General features: G+C 44.8%; 1 protein-coding gene and 1 non-coding gene across 2 annotated transcripts in view; one reads left to right on the top strand and one right to left on the bottom strand.

Annotated features, from left to right (window-relative positions):
• Positions 1–17,145, top strand: part of HHLA1 (HHLA1 neighbor of OC90) — a 35,000-nt gene that overhangs the window by 8,765 nt on the left and 9,090 nt on the right. The window contains exons 10-12 of the mRNA XM_063131333.1: positions 695–943; positions 3,618–3,845; positions 8,384–8,455. Of these exons, the coding sequence (XP_062987403.1) occupies positions 695–943; positions 3,618–3,845; positions 8,384–8,455 (549 nt within the window). The remainder of the gene's footprint in view (positions 1–694; positions 944–3,617; positions 3,846–8,383; positions 8,456–17,145) is intronic.
• Positions 12,218–12,377, bottom strand: LOC134402034 (U1 spliceosomal RNA). Its single transcript, XR_010025687.1, has one exon. It is a non-coding gene; the product is annotated as a U1 spliceosomal RNA (small nuclear RNA).

Here is a 17,145-nt window from a genome sequence, read left to right as displayed (position 1 = left end):
TGGGGGAGGTGTAAATCTAAGTGTGCTATGACAAAGATGAAAATTGCCCCCCCTCCTCCCCAGTGGATCACCACTGGACAGCTGAGGTTTAAAGAGGGCCTGATCCGGTTGCCAACTGAGCGACCAACTCAAGGAACGTGCCTTGAGTCCGTCATTCAATCTGTAACAGTATCCGTTCCCCCATCAGCTTCCAAATTGGGAAATGGGACTAGGAAGCAAAGCCCTGAGCGGGGTTCGCCCAGTGTTCAGCCTAGAATCATAGAATAGTAGAGTTGGAAGGGGCCTACAAGGCCATTGAGTCCAACCCCCTGCTCAATGCAGGGATCCACCCTAAAGCATCCCTGACAGATGGTTGTCCAGCTGCCTCTTGAAGGCCTCTAGTGTGGGAGAGCCCACGACCTCCCTTCTCACAGGGCCTCCTTTTCCAAAGCGAATGGGAGAGTGTTGTGCATTACTATTGCCCTCCCTGCTCCTATTGAAGCCCAATTATGGCACCTGCTAGATGGAAGTTAGTCATCCTGTTTGGTTTTACCTGATATTTCTGATATTATTTTCATCCCAAATGCCACCTTCTCTCTCTTCCCTATCTTACCCTATCAGCTTTCAGGCAGGTTATATTGGGAGAACAAATCAAAGAGTGTGCTAGTAGAGACCACGAGATGTAGTCAAATCCTTTCTTTCCTTCGCACATCAGCTACAAAGACACCTGCAGGGTCCCAGAGCGGTGCCTTGAAAGGAAAAGAGATGTTCGTGACGCAGCACCCTGGATGGTTGAAGACTGTCATTGCGAAAGGCTCTGAAGCTCCCTTGGCACCGTTGTCCTTATGGCTGCAGACCGACGCCTCAAAGGAGTATGGTGTTTCATCTACAAAAACAACTTCATCCAGGCCTGTTCTTGTGGAAAGTTATGATGGAAGTCTACCAGGAGCATTACCACCACTTAGTGAGTTCCGGGGCTTCAGAGGGGTTGCAGTAAATATCTGAACAGTGTGAAGGAAAGGGAAGGAAAGGAAAGGAACCTCTCGTGCAAGCACTGAGTCATTTCTGACTCTTGGAGGGACGCCAGCTTTTGCTGACATATTCTTGGCAGGCCTTATAGCAGGGTGGTTTGCCGTTGCCTTCCCTGGCCGTGATTACCTTTCCCCCAGCTAGCTGGGTACTCATTTTAACAACCTCGGGAGGATGGAAAGCTGAGTCGACCCGAGCTGGCTGCCTGAAACCAGCTTCCTCTGGGATCGAACTCAGGCCGTGGGGAGAGTTTCAGCTGCAGAAACTGCTGCTTTACTGCTCTGCGCCACACGAGGCTCTGAAGGAAAGGGAACTTTTCATATATTACCTTTGTATGCTGTCCAATAGCCAAAGTTCTCTGGGCAGTTCACAAAGATTAAAAAAAACACAACTAACTTTAAAAACACAATATTGTACATCATATAAAAACCAGTTGCATGCAAACATATAAATATCACACACACACACACACAGACGTATCCAAACAATTTTATATTCAACAATTAGAAATCATAGGACCCGATTTTAAAACCTTATCATATGCTGCCAAGTGTATGAGAGTAGAGGGAAAGTTGTAACCTGGCACCAGAAAGATAACAATGTTCGCACCTGGTGGGCCTCAATGGGGAGATAGTTCCACAATTGGGACGGGGGGGGGGGAACCACTAAAAAGGCCCTCTCATTGTCTCCACTTTTCAAGCCTCCCTCGGAAGAGGCGCCCAGAAGGGGACCTTCGATGATGAGCATAGAATATGGGTAGATTCATGCAGGGAGAGCCACTCCATCAGGTATTGCAGTCCTGAATTTCAACCAACCCTTGACCATTCAAACGATTACTTACTCTACTTCACATTTATTTTATTTTATTTTATTTATTCACTTCATTTATACTCTGCCATAACATTTATCCCAAGTTCCCAAAGTGGGTTCTGAATTATGAATAGAAGTACATATAGAAGGTCAGTATTTTTTTTTTTAAAAAAAGGAGTTACAAATAAATAAAAATAAAACTGCAGAAAAAGCAGAAGGGCAACTTAAGATGGATATAATATATGAAGTATAGCGGAAGCTAAAATCAAGAGGGGGGAGAAGAAAAGTAAAATCATAGTTAAGCTAAACTCATAGACAAGCAAAATGGTTTTAGAGTACAATCCAATGCACACTGTTCCACTGAAATCAGTAAAATGTACATCTGAGTAAACACGTGTGGTATTGAGTGGTTGATGAGTCATTTAAAGCTTAAGAGTTGGCCCCAGAAGAATTGTGGAGTTCCATGACCATTACAGAGAACGTCCTATCTCATGGGACAATTTATCCTACATGTTGTGGGAGAGGAGGGGAGAACTTGCCACAGGATTTCTACCAGAAATAGTGGTAGCATGTGTGTTCTGCCCTCCAAGTTTGCATTCCTTCTAATAGTGAATTCAGCTGGAACTGTCAATCAAGCACCACAATTTTACTCAACTCCACAGTAGCCCACTGTCACACAGTGGTGGAGTTAGCACTTGTTGTGTTAGGAGTATCCCCTAAAAACTCAACTGTTGAGTGGAGTTTTCACACTGCATGGATTAACGTGTTGTTTGAACTAAGTGATACTGTTATAGTACTTGGTGTAGACCTGGCCTGTGTTTGTGCATGGTTTGCATGAAATTTTACATACACGCTTGTGCACATTCGTCCTACTACAATATTTTTTCTAAATGCAGTTCTGCCTGATGTCACAATTTTTGCAAGCAATTTCCTAATATAATGCATTTTTTGTAATGTTATTTTCACTAATGCATGCATGTTGAGTGCACTTTCTCCTAATATAAACATTTTTTGTATGCATTTTTGTATTGGAGAACTTCACTGCAAAATTTAGAAGTGTGAATTCCAAAGGCTAACCGAGTTTTGGTTTGTGCGTGGATTCAAAAGTCCAAAATTAAGTTTGCATTAAAATGCGAACTGAACACATTTCTCCCCCATCCTTATGTTGGAGTACATAGGATTGCGGCCCAGGTCCCACTATGTTTGATGGGACCTACTTCAAAGTAAATCATGCATAGGATTTCCACCTAAGCCTTTTAACCTCATGCAGTGAAAAGACCACAGCTGGTCCTGAGGCCTCATAGAAAGATTACAGTAGGGTGACCAACTGTCAGGATTTCCCCAGATTTGTCCTGGTTTTTGTTCTTTCCATGGTGTCAGGGGGGATTTTCTATAATTTTCAATAATGTCCTGGAATGACACACCTTCCCCTTTAAGGCCGCCATTAGCATGGCAGGAGGGAGTGACATGCTTTCTTGAGGCACATCATTCCCCCACCCCGAGCTCCAATTGAGGTCTTAAAGGGGAAAGTGGGTCATTCGTGGACATTATAGAAAAGGCCCCAATTGGAGTGGATGGTGGTGGTGCAGAATGAAATCCTTTCCCCTCCTCCACTCCAATCGGGTTCTTTAAGGTGGCGGGGGAATAACGTACTTTCTGCAGGACTCAGAAAGCTGCTTCCCTCCACACACACTAGGTGTCCTCTTTTTTGGTTTCCCAAATATGGTCACCCTAGATTACAGAAGTGTTCATTTATGATTAGTTCCCAGAATCTAATATGCAGTTTGATTCTTTTTCAGCTCCAAAGTTGCCTACTCAAGCTTGGACCGTTGCTGCAAAAGGAGATGAGACCGTCTTCCCACAGTCCACCATGGAGCGAAAGACTGCTGCCTTGAAAAGCTTTGAAGTGTCTACTTTTCAGGTGTCCCCGTGGCTGCAGACAGATGCTCCGAAGGAATGGGACGTATCTCCTTCCCCATCTTCTTTGATGAGCTTTGACCTTCCGTCTGGAACACAGCCAGTGCCAAGTGAGCATTCAGAGTGTGGAAAGCAGAAGCAAGATGGATGCCGAAAGTGAAGATATGTAAAGCTTATCTTGTATTCAGGATGGGCACAGACTCTATGTGCTAAATTTAATACTGTTTCTAAAAATATTTTTACTCGTGGGTATCTTCACAATAGCTTCCTTTTGGTGGTTTGTGTTTTTGATTGGCCAGGTTTATCATTTCGGAAACAGTATAGGGATGTGTCAGAATTCCAATTGCTTGAGAGCAGCAGTGGGAGACAGTTAGCTGCCAAGTTCACATGTAACAATAAACAATGGTTTACTGTTATGTTCACCAGCCTCAGGCTCATGGACTTCCCATCCCATCTTCTCCTCCTCTGGTAGAGCTGTGAGGAGGGGATTGAAAAACTTTGCTTCCAATTAACCACAGTTTAGCATTACACCCAAACCCTAAACCATGGTTCCTCTTAACTATAGTTAGTTGAATGAAGCCAGCTTGAGCTGGATTATTTCAACCATAGTTAAGACCAGCCTTCCCAACTCGGTGAACCCCAGATTTTTTCAGACTGCAACTCCCAGCATTTCTGACCATTGGCAATGCTGGCTGCAGCTGATGGGAGTTGAAGTCCAAAGCATCTGGAGGGCACCAAGGTTGTATAAGGCTGGTTAAGATGAACCAGAGTTTGTCTGGGTTCATACACAACACCAACCTGTGATTAGTCTAAAGTGCAAAAGGAAGCTTTCCAACACCTCCTCTTTTATGGTTATATCCAAATGTGGCCATTGTCTTCAAGCCTTCCTTCGGGGTCTCTTTGAGGTGTCTGGTTGGGCACTGTGGGAAGCAGAATGCCAAATTAGATGAACTTTTGGTCTAATCCAGCAGGATCCTTATGTTCTTGAAGTTAGTTTTAGTAAACCACCTAGAGAGCATTGGCTATGGGGTGGTACAGAAATTATTATTATTATTATTACTGTTATTATTGTTATTATTATTTAATTGAGGCTATGTGGAGGTAAGGATTGTGCCAGTTATTCAGCAGTTTTGATTTTAGGGTCAAATTTTTATTTATTTATTTACAATATTTATATACCGCTCTCCATCCAAAGATGTTGGAGTGGTGAACAACAAAAAGAATAAAAGAATAAAAAAAAAAGGAAAGGAACCTCTCGTGCAAGCACTGAGGCATTACTGACTCTTGGAGGGACGCCAGCTTTCGCTGACATTTTCTTGGCAGGCCTTATAGCGGGGTGGTTTGCCGTTGCCTTCCCCGGCCGTTATTACCTTTCCCCCAGCTAACTGGGTACTCATTTTACCAACCTCGGGAGGATGGAAGGCTGAGTCGACCCAAGCCGGCTGCCTGAAACCAGCTTCCGCTGGGATCGAACTCAGGCCGAGGGGAGAAATATTTCCAGGGAAACAATTCTTGTGAATATTCGCCATTTCTCTTTCTCCTGTTTAGTGTCATTGCCCTCCCTCCCAGCCAGCTTCTGCTGGTTTGGTGCCATCTGCAATCCCTGCTTCCCCAGTTATTGGTAGCTCAGTGTGTTAGAGCACTTGCTTTGCATGCAGAAGGTTCCCAATTCAATCCCTGGCTTCTCCAGGTAGGGTGAGGAAAGGAATAACACCTGAAACCCTGGAGAGCCATTGCTGCCAGTCAGTGTCAGCAACACTGGCTGGATGGACCAAGGGTCTGGCTCAGTATAAGGCAGCTCCCTATGTTCCTAGGATGTTTACATGGTTTTATCCTTAAAGGTGGCCTAAAAGACATCATTTTTAATAAATAAAATGAACAAAATCCTAAACAATCCGGGATCACAGAGTGAAAACAATGGTTAATCACATTTGGCTCTGTGAAGACTTCACTGAAGGCAAAATGGTTCATTTGACAGGGCAATATAAATGAAGAGATCAACATTCAATCCAGCAGTTAGGGGAATTTTAATCCTTTTATTTAAAGAATAATTTGCTCTTGAGGTACGTGTGTGTTTCTTTTGACAAATCTCGTCTAAAGGCAGGACGGAGAAAAGCAGGAGTGGAGTTTAAAAGTTCCCTATGCTTTCAGTCAAATAACTATTATTTTTAAAAAGTGATGCTTCCAGCCCTCAAGAAAACTTATTATCCTTAGAAATCTTTCTAAGAACAGAGAGATCTCCCCTTTTGTTCGGAAAATCTCAAAATTCACTAAGAGTCCCACATCATATTTAGTCCATATTCCTTTCCAATGTGTGTACATTTTGCAGTGCTTACCTTTTGTCAGATCAATGGCTTTAGTTCTGTGGGGTGTTTTTTTGGGGGGAGGATGTTTGGAAGGTACAGATAATTTTATTATTCAACACTTTCAGCTACAGGAATTCCTTTGCCATTGGCTTCTCCTTCTACAGAACAAGGACTGGATGCATTGAAAACACATCTTCCTTCCAGTGAGTTGAGTTTGTTGTCTATTATACTGTTTTCAGTTCTGGCCACTGCACTTCAGAAAATATATTGTAAAGTTGGAGAAAATTCAGAAAAAGGCAACCAAAATGATCAAGGGGCTGGGAACAAGTCGTCTATGAGGAAAGTTTATGCTTGAAGCATTTTAGCATAGAAAATTGGTGTGGGGAACATGATAAAAGCAGAGGCCACCAGTGAGGGAGGAAGCAGCAGCCAGGCACCTCTCCATTGTGCCTGGGTCCAGCTTATGTAGTGAACTCCATAATTGAACTAAGTGCTGTGTGAAGAAGTACTTCCGTTTTTCTTTCCTGAATCTCCCATTAATCAGCATTCTCCACACCGTGCATCATTTTGTACACCTCTATCATGTCTCCCCTCAGCCTCCTTTCTTCCAAGCTAAACAATCCCAGCTGTTGTAACCTTCCCTCATAGGGGAGATGTTCCATCCCCTTAATCACCTTGTTGCCCCTTTCTGCACTTTTTCAGCTCTAGTCTATAATATCTTTTTTTAGGTGTGGTGACCAGATAGGGAGACATTTTCTCTTTCATAATACTAGGACCTGGGGATGTCCAATGAAGCTGAATGGTGGGAGGTTCAGGATAAACAAAAGGAAATATTTCTTCACACCACATATTGTCCGAATATGGAATCCTCTGCCAGAAAATGTAGTGACGGCCACCAACTTGGACAGCTTTAAAAAGGGAATTAGAGCAATTCATGGACGAGAAGGATATCAATGGCTGCTACTCATGATGGCCCTATATTATCTCTAGTGTCAGAGGCAGTATGCCTCTCAACACCAGGTGGTAGAAAACATGGGTGGTGGTGGTGGTAGGCTGCTATGTTTCTCCCATGTCCTGCTTGTGGGCTTCTAAAAGGCATTTGGTTGGCCACTCTGGGAAAAGAATGCTGGAATAGATAGGCCTTTGGTCTGATCCAGCAGGGCTTTCCTGATGTTCTAATGTTCTTAATGAATACATCATCTGTTAGAAAGATTTCAGAGTGGCAGCTCTGTTGCAGCAGAACAACTGCCACCGCAGGCCTTTTGATATTTTAACAACTAGCCAATATACTATGACAGAAGCTTCTGTAGGCCAGAGCCTGCTTTTTTTGATGGATGTAGTGCATCCGATCTCTCCAGCTGGTCCCTATGAGTAACCCTGCTCTGCATTGTGGGAGACAGCCCAGTGTAGGGTGCATTGCAGTAGTCCAACCTTGAAGTTACCAGAGCAGGTGTTACATTCCTGAGATCCCTATTTCCAAGTGGGGATGCAGCTGTTGCATTAAGAGAAATTGGGAAAAAGACACAGATGCTGTCTCACTATCGAGCAGCAGTGGTGAGACCAGGAGTACGCCAGGTTGTGAACAATATTTTGAAGTAGAGTGTGATGCCATACAGATCTGTTTTAATTGTGCTTGACTTGCTTTTCAAAACATGCCCCCCTATATACCACCCTAAGCCCCTGTTACTCCGGTGGGACTTTGTCTAGTGTACACTTGCATTTCCCCCCCTTTCATTTCCTTAAGTTCATCTTTGTGTGATGGGGCTGCTCTGGAAGACTGTGTGGGATCTAGCTTAGGACAGCATTATCCCTTGTAATGGGCAAACTCACTGCAGCTCATCCAGTAATTAGATCATTTTTTCCTTGAGCTTCCTGGGCAAAGTCTATGAAAATCCAAATTAATCATTTGTGAATAATAGAAATATGCTCACGTAGTTCATTAAAATAGGGGGTTGCAATTAAGATGCTAGTGGCCATCACCACCCCACACTCTGAGCATTTGGCTCCTATGAGAAGGAGCATTATGCACATACCAATCTACATGCATACCAACATATGTCCATAGATCTTGTTCACACAAGTGGGTATCTTAGCCCAGTCAGCTTCACCCCTTGGGTGGAAGGGCTCTGTCCTTGTAAGTTGTATATATGTAAAGCCCCTTCTCGTGTGCCAAACCTGTGGTCCCTTGGTGCATCAGTGCATGGGGGAACCACCTGAGAACCCCTCAACTTGGTTGAGGAACAGATGTGATATATTTCTGCAAAATCCTTGGTGCTGCAAAAATAATCTTCACTGTCCTGATAGTGAAGGATGCTAACATTTTTCTGGTTTTCCTTCTGCAGTTGAAACTTATACATTCCTGACATGGCCAGTTTCTTCTAGAATAACCAAAGCACCTCAGCAAATCCAGGCAGGTGAGCTTCTTTTGAATTATGGGGTGCAGACCCCTTCCCCCAAAAAAACAATATTCCATTTGATCTTGAAGTGTGCAAACTCCTTGATGATGGGGTGTGTGTGTTTAGTATTGATTCTGGAATAGCCATGCCATAACTCCCACATTTCTGTTTCTGTGCTTCAAAGGAACATCCATGTGAGCTGATGGCAGTATAGGGAGATTTGGGTTGGTGGTAGAATACATGCTTTGGATGTAGACATCCAGATTTTGAGCATGATTCTGTGTGTGTTGAAGCTCTTACTATGTGAGTTGCACAGCCATGTCCCTCCAATTGTCTTTGGACACCACCCTTTCCTTGACCCCTTGAGTGCCCCTGAAGTGCAGCCATGTGGCAACTGGCAACCACATTTCCCTGATGAGATCCAGTACAGCAGTGAGGCTACATGTGAATGTCACAGCCACATGGCCGGGGACAGTTGTGGGTTGCAGAGGATGCCAATTGTATGAAAAAATCATTTCCATTCATTTTGTTTTACCTGAATGCAGACATGAATGGCGTCTCCGGCTGAAGTCCATAACTTTCTGAGTTTGCAGTGCAATCTGCAGAAAATAATACATTTGAAAAATGTGTCCATTTCCAAAAATGTGCATGATTGATAACATATGCACAAGAATATGCATGGATTTTCATGTGAGAACAAAAACAATGCTTGCAATCTGATACAGATACAAATTGGAATGAGCTTGTGGAGAACTTTGATGATCTCAATTTTTGATGGTTTGCACATCACTACCAATTGCGTGGGAAAGGCTGATGCAATTAGATCCTTCTTCAAAGACCTGCTTGATCTTCCCTGCCCACTTGGTTGGGTCATGGTTGGCCCCAGGGATTGGATCACAGAAAAATCTAAGTCTCATGAAGGGCACCTCTTGCACTGGGCAGTTGATGTTAAATGGCTACAGTAGCAGGAGAGAAGCATGTTGAAAGTAACAATCCCCGAAGCTGTTTGTCTCATGGTGAACTTAATTTGGGTCGGGTGTTTCAAAAATGACATGGAAGTGGTTGTGTAAGTTGTGCTTTAGCAGTTGGTATGTTGACACCATAGCTAGGGGTATATGACGATTCCATTTCTGTTTGCAAATCACTCAAAAATTCCCTATTTGCATCCCCAAACGAAATCTCAAAAAACGTTTGCAAATTCCAAAACTTGCATTCGCAAAATGCACGCTTCCAAAATGCACGATTTCCTCAGAATTGGGGATGTTACAGAAATTTACAATGGATTCAAATGAGTTCAGGTTTCTGTGACTCTGACCTGTGGACTTTGCGGCTGACCAGTTTTTCTTGAGTCACACAGACTGATGTATTTTATTCTTTGTTGGGGTGGGGGAGGGATTTGCACACTTGACATTTAAGTACTTGTGCACCTGCACCAATGCACATTGGTGCAACTGTGCATTAGTGCACATGGGCATTTGCAAAGAGGAATGAGATCGTCATACATCCAATAAAAAAAAAATCATCCCATTCTGTCAATGAGCAAAAGATGCCTAATAATCCACGACACACAGATGGAATGGATTTAACAAAATCCACACTCCCTGGCTCAAAATGCAAAACTTTTGAAAAGTGTGGAGCTTTTTCCATCCAAATGAACAGGTCCCCAACGAGAATGGGAGTGAGCCAAACCAAGCTTTGAAGTGAAGTTTGGAGCATTTGAGGAAGCTCGAGCATCCTTGGTTCTTCCATCCCAAACTTCAGCTTGGGCCTGTGAGTCATTAAAAGATTTAATGCGCCACATGGTCTGCTTCGGCAGCGCAGAGGCTATCATATCAACATGCTTCTCCTGCTTTGAGAATGCTTAGAATCTGTCATGGTGCAGCATAGTGGTCTTCATAATACACATGCTAATCAGATTTTAAATCCCACCCCCATGCAGCAAGCTGGGAGTGTGGTCATTGCTCCTCTATTACATGGGTTGAGACTATTGAGCTGTGCAGAATGTTAAAGAGTACAACATAGGGAAAAGGAATAGCCAACACTCCACAGAGAGGCATTAACGGAAACTTAAACTACAGCAGCAATCCCAACGGGATCCTACTCGAAAGCATAATTGGCATAGTGTATAATGCAGCCTTGCTGATCTTTTTTCTATTCCTTTCACTGGCAGGGAATGTGCCGTTACCTACAATAGCTACACCTTCACAAAGGCCTGGCATCTTATTAAAGGTGTATTCCAGTAAGTACCTCTGTCTTATAAAACAAAGTTTGCTGTTTATTCATAGCTGGGCATGCGAAAAAATGTTTTAGAAATAAGTTCCTTCCTGTAGATCTGTTTACTCTGTTTATCTCGGCATCGCATATATCCAAAATTCCAAATGCTCCAAATTCATTTGTGTACCTCCTTATGCCTGTGTAACTATGGCAGGATCTACACTACTGCTTCATAGTGGTTTTGAAGTGAACTGACAACTGTTGAGGACACATTTACACCAAGCAGGATATAACACTCGAAAGCGGTATATGGCATGTGTCAATGGGCCCCAACAGTTGTCAGTGCACTTCAATACTGCTATAAAGGAGTAGCGTAGATCCTGCCTCCATATTCTGCTTTCATACCACTTTCATAGTGCTATATCCTGCTTGGGGTAGATCTGGCCCATGCGGGAATTCTAAAATTGTATCAAGCTCCTAGTCCTGAAGCCAATTAATCTGCGTTAAGGAATTTGCCATAGGCTGCAAAATTATGCTCATTTCTAATAAAGTCATGCTCAAATTTCCTCAAACACTCTGAGGGCATTTCTCAGTATGGCAGTATATAAATCTAATAAATAACATAAATTATAGAATCATAGAGTTGGAAGGGGCCTATAGGGCCATCGAGTCCAACCCCCTGCTCAATGCAGGAATCCACCTTAAAGCGTACCTGACAGATGGCTGTCCAGTTGCCTCTTGAAAGCCTCTAGTGTGGGAGAGCCCACCAACTTCCTAGATAATTTGTTCCATCATCATACTGCTCGAATGGTCAGGATGGTTTTCCTGATGTCCAGACGGAATCTGGCTTCCTGTAACTTGAGCCCATTAGTCTGTGTCCTGCACTCTGGGATGATCGAGAAGAGATCCCGGCCCTCCTCTGTGTGACAACCTTTTAAGTATTTGAAGACTGCTATCATGTCTCCCCTCAATCTTCTCTTCTCCAGGCTAAACATGCCCAGTTCTTTCATCTCTCCTCATAGGGCTTCATTTCCAGACCCCCGATCATCTGTGTCATACTCCTTTGAACTCTCTCCAGCTTGTCTGCATCCTTCTTAAAGTGTGGTGCCCAGAACTGGAGGCAGTACTCAGTGAGGACTAACTAGTGCCGAATAGAGGGGAACCACTACCTCACGTGATTTGGAAGCTATCCTTCCAAATTATTTATTATCAGTCTAATAAATAAATAAACTGCAGAAGGGAAATGAAAGTAGCTATTATATATTTATTTATTTATGTATTTATTTCTGGCATTAGTATACTGCTGAATATAATAAAATCCCTCAGTGGTTCACAATAAATATTAAAATACGTTTAAATACAGTATTAAAAACACAACAGGAAAAGCACAAAACTGAAACAACTGCAGTAAAAACAATTCAAGGACCAGCAAAATTCAAGGAGCGGCAGGATTCATTTACTTACAGCTCAGGGAAAGCCTGAACTGCACGAGGGAGGTTTTTCCTGAGAGTAGGTGCAGAACACACACACTTACTTTCCACTCCCCGTGGATTTAGAAGGGAAATGGCCCTTGGTCCAATCCAGATGAGGATGACCACAAATTATGCAGTCGAGTTTTCGCATTTGGGGAAATCGCAGGGTTCAGCATACCCAGAGTGCAATGGACGAGCCTCACCCTGGGAAAACCTCCTTCGTGATCAAGGTGTCTTCCCTGCCAGGTAACTTCCACCAGTTCCGGTGCCTGATCAGAACACCAGGACTTCGAGGAACCCAGTTAAAAACATGTTTAAAGCCATTGGAATCTCCTTTAAATGCAATATGTATCAAGATCTACATTCTGTTTTGTATTTCTGAAACAGGATTGCTGGTAGGGCCAAAAAAGGCAGAACAAAACAGAAAACAAGGGCACCCTTTTGCAACGTTCAATGATTGCCTCCTGGCGCGAGGTCAAAGCGTCCTCAGACCAGTACCACCCAGCACTCAGATCCGTGCTGTGAGTCACCATTCTAATATCCCACAGTAGATCAGAGTCACTATCAAAAAAAGCCCCACACCTCTGAGTTTTGAGAGAAGCCACCAGAGGGCACCGTGCTGGGGTCCTCCACAAATCTGGAGGCCATCCAGGCTGGTCCCACACCAGACCTCCTTGTATTCCTCTAAACTTGTGCACAGAGCCTGTGGCGTACAAGCTGTACATACATGGAGATTAGGAAGAATGTGTAGAGCAGGTGTGGGCAGTCTTCTTCGTGTTGAGGCTATGATCCTTCCAGGGTCAGGGGGCACAAGTTGGTGAAGAGAGGGGCTGGAGTCGGTGGACAGGGCTAGAGCCAGGCCTGGATGGGTCATCTCCTTTCTCTTTCAACCACCTCCTTTTCTCTCTCCCCCTGTTTGTTCCTCCAGAGCAGGAAGGAGTTAGGCTGAGGGCCACACTGAATTAATTTGAGGGCTGCATTTGGCTCTAGGGCCGCAGCTTGCTCACCCTTGGTATAGAGGCTGGTATCTAGTAAGCGCTGTCCAGGGAAGATGTGGACGGCGGTGAGCCAAAGCATCGAGCACTGCTGTCCTGCATGGTAAGCTAGGAACACAAGGCTGTTGATCTCTGTGGAATCTTGTCTCAATTAAAACTGCGGGCTGGAGTCCCTTGTTTGAAAGTGGAGATGAGGAGACTGTGCGCAGATGACTTCTCCAGTTGCGTTCCTGAACTGGCTGAACCCCAGATCTTACATTCCCCTGAGAATGTATCCAAAGGTGGGTTACATCTTCCCTGCTTCCCGTCTTTTCGTCACAATGAAATGCAGTGTTGCTTGCAAATATAAATCCGTAATGTGGAAGGTTCTGTTTCAAGCAACTGAGTGAACTTTAACTTGATCCTCCTAACTAGGTTGGCTTCCCCCATCCCCCCTTTTTTTTAAACTGGCAGGGCTACTGTGCCATTAATGGATGCCTAGCAAACAGGCATCCAACAGGTGCTGCTTCTTTGTCCCTTGCAGGGACTCCCCCACCCCCCGTGCTGAAATTGTGCTGGTCCTGGGAATTCTTGAGCCTAGTTCTATGTTCTGCTTAGCACGTGATGGGTAGGACTGACCCTCAAGCAAGCAAGCACTCAGGATGGAACACACAAACAGGAATCAATTGCAAGAATATTGATGGTGGCATTGCAAGCTGATGAGCATGTCTTTAGGACTGGATAATGGAAGATCTGATGCTGAACTGCCAAAGTCAAGCAAGATTTAACAATGCTGGGCCCTCTTATCACCCTGCAAAAGCCATGTGAGCAGCCGCAACAGCCAACCTATAGAGCAGGAGTCTGCAGGGTGGCACCTCCTGGCACCCACGAAACTTTTAAAAACCATTTATTTATTTATTTATTTATTTAAATATACATACATGGATTTGTATCTGTCCTTAACAATGAATAATTTGGCCAGCAATTAGCTGAATTAGACAATTCCTTATTAATGGGCCGTTGCAGTGTAGGGATGGACAGGCTCACCTGTGTCCAGGTCTGTTAAGCCACTGCCACTCCCCACCCCCACTCATGAGCCCCCATGAGCCCCTTCGAAGCCTGGCAAGTGCCCAACGAAGCCACGGGGCCAGCCGCGTCAGTCGGAGCCTCCTTGTGCACAACAATGGCGGCTTTGGAGATTGAGTTATTTCCCCCATTGCGTAAATGGGGCCTTGATGTCCACCATTTATGCCACTTGGGAAATATGCAATTTCCAGAGCCACCATTGATGTGTGCAATGGAGTCTCCAGATAAGGGCAGGTGGCTGTTACAGGTCGGCAAACTGGGTCCGAGAGGACGGGGGTGGAGGACTCCGCTGGACTTCCCCACTCAGTCAGGCACATCCCTGTTGTGGTGTTCAATAGACCAGAAACAAGGGTATTTCATGAATAAGATGCAGCCTAAAATCGAGAGACAGGACAGGTAGATGCCAAGGCAATGATCCACTGATGAGGCATTTTGTGGTGGTGCAGTGTCTGAAGTCCCCCAATAAGCCCATGGGTCCCAAATGGCTTAAAAGCGCTACCTTAGAGCCAGGGTGGGTAAGCTCTTTCAATCCGAGGGCCAAGTTCAATTCTGAAGAAGCTCTTGGGGGCCCGATTCTTGTGGGGGGAGGGCCCAAATCCCAGCAAATTCTGTCTTAAAGAAACTAAGGCCACGGCTAGATGAGGGGGTGGAGGGGGATGATCTCGCAATACGATGATCGCTGGATCGTCCCGCTCAGTCTACACATGGCGTGTGATGTCTTGGGAGGAAGAGGACATTGCGCCCGCCATTTTGTTTTTTTTTAATTGGAGAAGAGTGCACGAGCGCTCCTGCGCAAAATGTAGGTCTTTTTTAAATAAAAAAATATTTCCCCGTTCACCCCACCCCACCTCCGATGGGCCTGAGGAGCTCTGTGCCTGGTTCCTGGCTCCTCGCGAGTAGCCGGGTCAAACCGCAATGCCAGGCCACACATCCTGCGGTCTCGGAATCATCCCAAGACTGTGTGTGTGGTGAGGGAAGGGAATGGCGATATCCCGGGGCAAGGGAAGGATCATCCTTCCCTGCTCCCAGGATCCCCTGTGCATCATGTGAACGCACAGGGATGATCCCCTGGATATTGCCCCGTCTAGCCATGGCCTTAGCTTTAGGAGAGGCATTCCAACCTTTTAGAATAGGGCAGTTGGGGAAAACACAAACGTTGGGGAACCACCTAACAATCAGCAGTTGGTGGAAAGTGGGGTGGCCAAGAAAAGGGTGTGCGGCGATCAGGGGTTTTGGCCGCCGGGTTTGAGGTCAATATTCCTGCTTTAGCCTAAGCTTCTCAGAAACATATTTCCAGTAGATTCCTATCTTTGGTTAGTGGGGATGGTCCGTCCTCCTGCTATGATGTCTCTGTAATATGTTTCCCATGCCGAGACCTTGTTTTCTTTCTTTTCAAAATGCAAGTCTCTAGACCTTGTGACCACATCAGCTAAACATGTTGGTTGCACATGTTGAAGACTTAGAGCCAAGACACACTTCTGTTCTGTGTTGTGGCAGGTTCTGTTTTCTTAGTATTGACTTGGATTTCCTTGGTGGGTGGTAAAATGAACATGACATTCGACTTATTTTGATTCCCTGCCCTCTCTGATGTTCTCGAACATGGATGCTGTGGGATAGGAAAGGGGGAAGGTAGGGAAAGTGTGAATTTGGGAAGCTGTCAGGCCTGTTCCTTGGGTCACTTTGCTGCCTGCTATCCCAGCTGAATAGACCAGAGGGAAAGGAAGACTAGGGCCCAGGGAACTGCCTGGGTATTGCAGCATGCCTTGGTGCTCTCTTGTGCTATAGCTGAGTGGAGGAGTGCATGCAGTGATGTAGTGGAGCCTGGGCTCACAGGGATTCAGGGATTTGTTATTAGCAGGGACCCTGATGTCATCTGCCAACCCCCTCAGAATTCTCTGGTCCATCTTAGCCCAGCTGTACCCAAATCTTAGCTGGAGGAAAATGAATTTTCCTAGCAACAGTATCTTACAGGGTTGTTTCGAGAATGCTTGGGGCAGCAGGGAGAGCACCCTCTGAGCCTGGCGTTGGTGAATCCACACACCTCTAATATCTTGTTCCCTGTTGTAACACAAAAATATTTTGGATCTGGCTTGGTCTCAAATGGGCAATGAAAACTCATTTACAAATGATCTGTTCTTGGTGAAGATGAAAACTGCTAGAATCTGGTTTGTTGACGTGGGTCAACACAGTTGCCTGCATTTTTGGACTTCCCTTGGGGCATGGCTCTGGAGACTATCATGACAAATGCCTATGCTTCCAAATCTACTACTACACCACCGAGTGCCTTCTTTGTGTGCAGAAAGTTCTAGATCCCATCCCTGGCATCTCCATTTTTAAAAAGGATCTTGCATAGCAGCCCTGGGAAAGTCCACCCTGCCTAAGGTTACTGGAAAGTCAATGCCAGTGTGAGTAAAGACTAATGGGCTGGATTGGCAGACCAGTGTTCCCCCATGGTATATGGCAGTGTCCTGTGATGTGTTGTAGACTTGCTGAAAAGGGTCCATCCCTCTTTATCATGCCTATGTTTATGATTTCAAAAGGAAGAGTAGAAGTGCTAGTTGTGAAAATTAGTACACTGAAGCCAGCCATAAAGCACCCAAAACAAAATGGCGGACAACAGGAAAATGGTAAATGGGATAACACAGTCTTTCCCATTGGCCATGCTGGCTGGGAATAACAGCCATTGAAATTCAGTGCATCTTGAAGGCACCAATTTAGGGAAGGCACGGATTACAGGAAGCCGGAGTGAGCAATATTTCAGGTTTTCAAAGTGCTGTCCCTGGGATATTCCACCTGAGACATCCACCATAAGCAGAAGGCTGGTTTTAAGTCTCAGAGATGAAAGCATGGATTGAAAAGACTTCCCTTCCACGTTTGGAAATGATACCAGGTACAATTAATTTTTCTTCTCAGTCTTTCCACTGTTCCTTTTGGCTTTCTTCCACTTGGACATATATATCTT

The sequence above is a fragment of the Elgaria multicarinata genome, chromosome 7, assembly GCF_023053635.1.
Source record: "Elgaria multicarinata webbii isolate HBS135686 ecotype San Diego chromosome 7, rElgMul1.1.pri, whole genome shotgun sequence".
In the NCBI taxonomy this organism is placed as follows: domain Eukaryota; kingdom Metazoa; phylum Chordata; class Lepidosauria; order Squamata; family Anguidae; genus Elgaria; species Elgaria multicarinata.
Note: the sequence above shows the minus strand (reverse complement) of the source record. Positions and strands in the feature narration are given on the sequence as shown.